The sequence below is a fragment of the Triticum dicoccoides genome, chromosome 3B, assembly GCF_002162155.2.
Source record: "Triticum dicoccoides isolate Atlit2015 ecotype Zavitan chromosome 3B, WEW_v2.0, whole genome shotgun sequence".
Lineage (NCBI taxonomy): Eukaryota > Viridiplantae > Streptophyta > Magnoliopsida > Poales > Poaceae > Triticum > Triticum dicoccoides.
The window spans coordinates 258,677,659-258,686,385 of NC_041385.1; the positions used below are offsets into that span (position 1 = coordinate 258,677,659).

The 8,727-nt window shown below is 45.4% G+C and overlaps 1 protein-coding gene across 1 annotated transcript in view; it reads right to left on the reverse strand.

The window, feature by feature from the left end:
• LOC119275817 (SUN domain-containing protein 1-like) overlaps positions 1–3,557 on the reverse strand; it is a 4,840-nt gene extending 1,283 nt beyond the window's left edge. The window contains exon 1 of the mRNA XM_037556740.1: positions 2,396–3,557. Coding sequence (XP_037412637.1) covers positions 2,396–3,427 — 1,032 coding nt within the window. The 5' untranslated portion in view covers positions 3,428–3,557. The remainder of the gene's footprint in view (positions 1–2,395) is intronic.
• Positions 3,558–8,727: the final 5,170 nt, after the last annotated feature.

Here is an 8,727-nt window from a genome sequence, read left to right on the forward strand (position 1 = left end):
ATATATATATATATATATATATATATATATATATATATATATAGGGAAAATCCATCCTACCACCTGGTGGTAGTTACCCCACATATCTCATATACTACCATGTGGTACTATATAGACTATTTTATTATTTTAAATATGTTCATATACTATATCTAAGATATTTCAAAGCAAGTTACATGAAAAAATTGCATACGAGTCCATAGTTTTTGTTATATTTGTGAAATACGTACATATTTGTACGTAACAAAGAGCATACTCAAAATATTATACATACTACCTAAAAATTAGTATATATACTACCAAAACACTATTATATACTACATACTACACATACATACTCTCGGTTTCAACAGATACTACATACAACATACAAAACGCAAGTGGTGGTAACTACCACTGCTTGTAGGAAACATTTGTCCTAAATATATATAAAGACCAGGGTCAGAAAAAAAAACCAATAAGATCTTTTGGAACAGACAAATAAATCATGAGACCACAAGTCAAAATGAAGAGGGCCAATATGGAAGCGTATTGCAAGGATAAGCATACTAATGCCAGAGTTTATGGTTGCCCACTTCGCTTCAACGATGACTAACCTGACATATTTTTTCCCAAAATAATTACTGATAGAGTAAACACTGTTAACTATCAAGAATAACCAGGTTTACAAAAATAAAAGCCCTTTACTATTACATTTCCAATAAGCATCAAAAGGCCATAACCTGATACAAGTATGTGCTAAATCAGTACTCCCTCGGTCCGGGTTTACAAGGCCTATTAACTTGTCTCAAGTCAAACCATTTTAAACCTGACCGATTTTATAGAAAATAATAGCAGCGTGCCAGCGTCTACACTATCCAATCAATATCACTAGATCTATGATGAACTATGTTTTCATAAATTTATTTATTGCATACTGTACTACCTCCGTTTCAGTTTACAAGTCCTACGCGTATACGTAGGTTGCCAATTTTATCACCCTAATATAAACTATATAACACAAAAATTATACCTTTTGAAAGTAGAAACTCCAAAGTTTATGTTGGTATATTTTTTATAATATATAACTTGTATTAGGTTGGTCAAATTGACGACCTAGGGGTACGCGCACGCCCTGTAAACTGAGAGAGAGGTAGTATATATTGAATTTTTTTGGATCAACTTAAGTTTGACAAAGAAAAAACAAGGACTTGTAAACCTAGACAGAAAGAATATCACATTTACCTCCTATTCTTTAGGCAGGTTGCCTATAGCAGGAAATGACGCAACAATTAAGTTATTTGTTACAAGGATGAGAACAAAATGAGACAAGAGTCACAAGACTACACAACAAAGTTGAGCCTCCAGCCAACAATAAAAATAACAGTCAAAAAATACTTGAATTCTACTTTAGAAGTTCAAATTTAACAGGAATAAAAGAAAACAGAGGTATCATTGGCTTCAACTAAGATCAATCATATGCCAAATGCTGAAATGGTGAAGTATAGTTCACTGGCTCAGAATTGTGATGAGTTTGCTGGAAATATATTAGTATAGTTATTGAATAAAACTAGATGATAGCCCGCGCATTGCTACAGGAATCGGTTGCAACGTGTTCCCATGCGGTTTGGTGGTACATATTATATTTGCTTATTGTATAGTCGAAAAATATTTATTGAATACAAGTAGCATAATATAATGGAAAACTTTTTCCCATAAATGTTGAGGTGGCATGTGTGGTGAGGTGGGATGTGTGCATGTTGAGATAAATACAAGTATGGGGATCAAATAATAATGAAAACTTTTTCCCATGCATGTGGAGTGGGCCTTTGATGAGATGGCATGTGTGCATGTTGAGATAAATATATGTAATGGGGATCAACTATTTAGGTATATATAGGATGTGGTATTAAACAAAAGCTTAATGTTTGAGAAACAAATCAGGAAGTGCTGCATCAGAATGTTCTGTGTCAAAAAAAAATAGCATTCACAAAGTTTTTAAGAAGAACAATTATTCAGAGAAAATAGAGTGTACTGATAGTACTTGTGACTAGACATAAAGGCTTAAGAATACTAACAACCAAACAGATGTAGTCAGTAATTCGTATAAAATGATCTAGAATTGACCTCCCAACATACCATGATAGTACCCAAATGCTACAAGGGAATATGCATCAAAACCCTTAAGCAAAATCACTCAGCGGCCGCAAAAAAATTATACTTTAAGCCCCTTAAGGATCTGTGCCACACGACAAACATGAACAATTTGCATTCACAAACAGCCGACTAACCATACTCCCAACATTTTGGTCAAACTATCTATTTCATGAATGAGCTTGAAATATATTAGGGCACCAAATAACTGAACGCAAAGTGAACAGAGAATACTATAGTAAATGGGTGTCAGGAATATTACCTTGGAGACATGCTCCAGTGTGATTGCCTCAGGGATTATCCCCTTCCTCAGTTGGATCTCCACAAACCCACTACTTCCCTTCAAGGGAAAGCACTGCCCGGGCTCCCCAAAGCTCGGCTGAAGTATCTTCTGTGACTGGTCACCATTGTCTCCACCACCAAATGGTAATGCAGAAAGAAGACCACCACGTTTCCCAGCATCATATGCCTCCGAGTAGCGGACAACTCTCCCCCCAGCAGACCCCACGGCATAGTCCACCCTGCCAACCCCATCGGCGGCATGCTTCTCTATTTCCCTCATGACGATCTCCCTGGCCAACGCGCGGACCTGATCCAGATCGACCTCAGTGCCAGAGTTGGAGCCTAGGCTCTCCTTGAACTCATCCAGGAATGCTTCAAACTGGTCCTTCCTGAGGAACTCCATCCGCCTGAGCCCGCCCAGCGCGTCGTTCAGCTCGTCGGTCCTGGCGTCCAGCAGGTTGAGCTGTCCCTCGATGGCAAGCCTCTTCTCCTCAAGCAGCGCCGCTAGCTCGCCCCGAGCGGCCCCAACCTCGCCGTCGATCTTGCGGTCCACGGCCTCGAGCTGCACCTTCAGCGCCCCGAAGGCGCGGGCGAGGGAGGCCTCGACGTCGTTGACACGGGCAGTGTAACCCGCGAGCGCAGCGTCGTCGGGCTGCGCGAGAGGGGCTGGGTGCGCCCAGCGCCAGGCCTGGTCCCCCAGGTAAAGGAGCACGGCTAGGAGGGCTGCGTTCTTGGCGGCGACGCTTAGCGCGGTCTGCCACCTCGGCCGACCGGAGGACGACAGCCCCTTCTTCCGCCGCGCCTGGGACAGGGGCGCAGCGGCGGCGGCGGCAGCGGCAGCGGTGCGCGACGTCGGGGTGGAGGGGTGCGGGCGCTGGTCGAGGAGGAGGACCGGCCGCTTGCGCACCGGGGCGGTGGCGGCGGGGAGGCGGGATGCGACGGGGCTGGGGTCTAGGGCCACCGGGGTGACGGGGCTGGCCACCGCAGCGGCGGAGATGGAAGGGGACGCCATGGGTGGGGGGAATCTGGTTCGAGGGGGAGACGGTTGGGTGGAGTCGACTTTGGGGGGAAATCGGTGGGGAATTCTGGGGAAATTGAATAGGGTGGGGATTGAATCGAATGGAGTGAAGAGAGGGAAAGGAACAGCGTGGCAGGCACGCATACGCTGCTCAGGAAGAAAAGTTGAAACGACGGCCATTGTTCCTGTGGTCACCGACGGGTGGGGACGCGGGCCAGGAACAACACTTTCACATATCCACACGCCTAGAACGTCGGCTCGAATCAGTTTCGATGGTTTTGCGAGGAACTGTCCGTGAATTTGTGAGGAAGTATAGAGGAGACCGTGGGATGACTTCTAATAAAGCTCGTTTCATTAACTTAAAAAGAGTGCCGATATTCGCCACACGTGTGACATCTTAGACATACGCCCACACAGCCTATGTGGCATAATTAGAATGCAACCCACACGGGTTATGTGTGGACGAATATGAGAATTGCCCACACATGTGGGCGCAACTATTTCGTGCCCCCACGTCCAACAACTACTACTCATCCTCACCCCGCGCGTGTCGCACGAGGCAAATCCGTCGCACATCCCGGCACACCTACCTTGGTTATCCGTGGGAAGACACTTTAGTTATCCCTGGGATGGCAACTTTAGTTATCCGGGTTGCAAATCTAGTTATAAACGCATGGCAACTCTCTCTATTTAGATTAACTATAATTATCCGCGGGTTGACACTTTAGTTACCCGGGATAGTTGTCATGTGTGATCCAACCATAGTTGTCATGTATGGTTAATCACAGTTGTCATGTGTGTTTATCCGATTGCCACGTACACGAAACTGCAGTTGCCATCTAGCAACGAATCATAGTTGTCATGTGTGTTTACCTAGTTGAAACGTACGTGCAACTGCAGTTGCCATCTAACAACGTACGAGCGTCGTGTGGGCAAAAGGTAGTTCGCCCACACGTGCATGGACTAGGTGGTGACTGTGTGTACAGAAACTTGTTCGCCCACACGGCACAACTGGCAACCAAGCGTTGCGGGTCGTGTGGGCGAAATCTCCAACGCCCACACGCACGATGATGCCCACGTGGCACTGGAATTCCAACAGATTCCTTTAGGATTCGTGCAAAACAGAATTAACGTGGATCAAGGCGTGTGGGCGAAGTGCAAAGATGCCACACGTGTGGGCGTTATCATTTGGGTAAAAAAACACGTTTCATCAACTCTTTTGTTCGAATGTTTAATTAGGACCCCTTTGAAGAATCTACACGTGTGTTTCCTATACCAGAAAAAGAATATGCCGGTGCCGATTTGTAAGATTAATATCATATTGTATGTATTTTTCTTTCTAATGACTTGTTACACGGCCACTGCTGCAGGATGCCTAGTAGTGGCGGGCGAGAAAAATCCAGCAATGATGAGCCAGGGTCCCAGGCGTGCCCGTCACTTACCTCCCGCCACTGCCATAACGACATCAGTGGCGGGCGTGCAGGATTGCCCACTACTACTGAGGTTACTGCAGTGGCGGGCAGGGAGACGCGTGATACATCTCCGTCGTATCTATAATTTTTTATTGTTTCATGCCAATATTCTACAATTTTTACATACTTTTGGCAACTTTTTATACTATTTTTGGGACTAACATATTGATCCAGTGCTCAGTGCCAGTTCATGTTTGTTGCATGTTTTTTGTTTCACAGAAAATCCATATCAAACAGAGTCCAAACGGGATAAAAACTTACGGAGATTTTTTTGGAATATATGTGAATTTTGGGAAGTGGAATCAACGCGAGACGATGCCCGAGGGGCCCACGAGGGTGAGGGGCGTGCCCTGGGCCCTCGTGGCCACTCCGTAAGGCGGTTGGTGCCCTTCTTTCGTGCAAAAAAACTAATATCCGGATAGAAATCGTGTTAAAATTTTAGCTCAATCGGAGTTACTGATCTCCAGGAATTTAAGAAACGGTGAAAGGGCAGAATCAGGGAGCGCAGAAACAGAAGGAAACAGAGAGAGAGAGAGAGAGAGAGAGAGAGAGAGATCCAATCTCGGAGGGGCTCCCGCCCCTCCGCCGCCATGGAAGCCAAGGACCAGAGGGGAAACCCATCTCCCATCTGGGGGGGAGTTCAAGGAAGAGGAAGAAGAAGGGGGGCTCTCTCCCCTCTCTCCCGGTGGCACCGGAACGCCGTCGGGGCCATCATCGCGACAATGATCTACACCAACAACTTCACCGCCGTCATCACCAACTCTTCCCCCCTCTATGCAGCGGTGTAACCCCTCTTTTACCCGTTGTAATCTCTACTTAAACATGGTGCTCAACTCTATATATTATTTCCCAATGATGTATGGCTATCCTATGATGTTTGAGTAGATCCGTTTTGTCCTATGGGTTAATTGATGATCGTGATTGGTTTGAGTTGTTTGTTTTATTGGTGATGTCCTATGGTGCTCTCCGTGTCGCGCAAGCGTGAGGGATCCCCGCTATAGGGTTTGCAATATATTCATGATTTTCTTATGGTGGGTGGCGTGAGTGACAGAAGCACAGACCCGAGTAAGTAGGTTGTTTGCGTATGGGAGTAAAGAGGACTTGATGCCTTATAATGCTATGGTTGGGTTTTACCTTAATGATCTTTAATAGTTGCGGATGCTTGCTAGAGTTCCAATCATAAGTGCATATGATCCAAGAAGAGAAAGTATGTTAGCTTATGCCTCTCCCTCAAATAAAATTGCAATAATGATTACCGGTCTAGTTATCGATTGCCTAAGGACAAATAACTTTCTCGTGACAAAACGCTCTCTACTGAAACTAACTTAGTTGTGTCTTTATCTAAACAACCCGAGCTTTTATTTACGTGCTCTTTATTATCTAGCAAACCTAGCCAACAACACCTACAAAGTACTTCTAGTTTCATAATTGTTCTAGGTAAAGCGAACGTTAAGCGTGCGTAGAGTTGTATCGGTGGCCGATAGAACTTAAGGGAATATTTGTTCTAACTTTAGATCCTCGTTGGGTTCGACACTCTTACTTATCGAAAGAGGCTACAATTGATCCCATATACTTGTGGGTTATCAATGCGCCCTCTAGTGCTTACAGTTTAAGCAGTGGCGGCCTTCATGCAGCGCCCGCCACTGATTGTTGCACCAGGCTAGAATGAAAAACGCTGCCGTGACAGCATATATTATGCTACCACAGCAGTGTTAGGATGCAAATAGGGGACGATTATCAATTAAATGCAAGCAAATAAGAAATAAAACTAGTGATAATAACTAAAATAAAGAATTAAGAATAAACGAGTTACACATAATACATGCATGGTCATCAAATGTAGTGCATAACGCCAAATATGTTTAGTCACGGTTTCAAATTTGCCAGCTGCAATAAGCTAGGTTAGGCTCTTTTATTGGTTGGACTCATCTTCTTCAAAATTATTATAGAATAAGCTGAATGACGATGAGAGGACCTCCTTGTTTATGATAGTCGCAAACTTAACTTGTAGTTCCTGGAGCAGTAAGCCAGCTTCGGCCGAATTGTTTTGTACTTCTTGGCCCCATTTGAGATTTTATCATGCTGATTTAACATTTTCGTGGATCGTATGAATTTTCCATCTGAATGCAGGTGTAGAAGTCACAGGTCAGACTAGTTGGCGGTTGTTGCATACAAGATAGAGTGTTCCGTCTAAAGGCAATCATTTTCTTTCCACTTCCTTTGTAGTTTTTTTCAACCGTGTGGCCTCCTGTAGTATTTCAATCAAAAAGACAATAATCGAGAAGGACCGTCAGGAGGGACTAGTCCTTTCCCGGGCTCTTCGTGGAATCCAGAAAATAACAATTGCACCTTTGCGGTCTTAGCACTAGGAGAACCCAATGGTTGTTGCGCAAAACAGAATAAACATACCGCGATCATGACAAATTTTGAGACGTGAAAACATATATGAAGAAAAAAGGTACAAAAGCGAAAGCGTAAATCCAGAGAAGGATGTACATGGGTCGGTACGGCACGAGGAGGAAGTTTTTAAGCTTGTTTTGTTGCATGAAATTCAGAAGGTAACTCTTCATGCACCACCTCCCTTCCTCATTTTTTAGGTTTTCCTCATTCACGAGATAAGGATCGGCTATGGCAATATCGAAAATATTCTTGCTTCTTACCTCAGTGGCTCAAAAAAGGTCTTTTACATCTGTGTCCCTAACTCGAACACACTACTCACATTTGCCCCTAATTCGAAAGCCTGCTCAAAAATGTCCCTCCGCCGTTAGGTGCCCTTACAGAAATGCCCTTCCGTTCCGTTTCCGTCCGGTCAAAGGGGTTTGACCGTCTACGGGGCGTTTGTTGGACATTTTGCCCTTGCCTCCATTTGCCACTTACATGTGGGACCCGGTCAGAAAAAAATAAAAAGGAAAAACTCTCCCTCTCACCCTCTCTCTCACACACTTACATGTGGGCCCCAAACAAAATAGATAAATAAAAAAATCTCTCCCACCTCTCTCCCCTACCTCACGAACTCTTTGAACTAATAAAAATATATAAAAAAAACTTTCTCTCACGACCTCTCTCTCCCCCTTACATGTGGGCCACAGGAGGCTTGCGTGGCTTGGCCGATGATGGCCATCGCCGGCGAGGGGCGGCGCACCCGCGGGTGAGCAACAAGGGGCGGACGCAGCAGTAGTCGCAGCTGCCATACCATGATGAATCAAGTGCGCAGGCAAGGGGCGGCGCACCTGCTAGCCCTCCTGTTCTATTAGAGAACAAACAATGTCCAGATCTCGCCGCCGTTGACGCAGTTCATTGTTTTCGTGGCAAGAGTCGATCCCAAGCCTCAAAAGCATGTCCATTAGCTTCTTATATTCCTATAGAGTCTTCCCTATGGATGAAATCAACAGAGGTGTCGTAAATCGTTGAATTGGTCTTCGTCTTCTCCGCCTCTGATGTCGTGCTGCCGCGCCTCGATCTCCTCGTCTAGGCCACCCGGACGCTCTCTGTTGGCTTCCTAGTAAATCTGTGATGCTTCTACACCTACTAGATCCGTCGCCGCCGAGGATTACATCCCCGAGCAGTCGACCCACAAACAGCCGCTCTCTCCCTAGCGCCACCGCTCGCCGCGGCAAGCTGTTGTCGTTGCCCCGGTCGTTGATCATCCCACATCTTGCTGTTGTGCTTCCTGACCACGCCGGCGTGCTTGCACCTCCCCATACCCCCTCCGGCGTGTTCCCGCACCATCCAGTAGGACGCCGACGAGCTCGCACACTCGCTGGAGTACAGTGTAATTAGATTAGGGCCAGATCCTAGTAGTTCTGACTAAGCTAGACACTA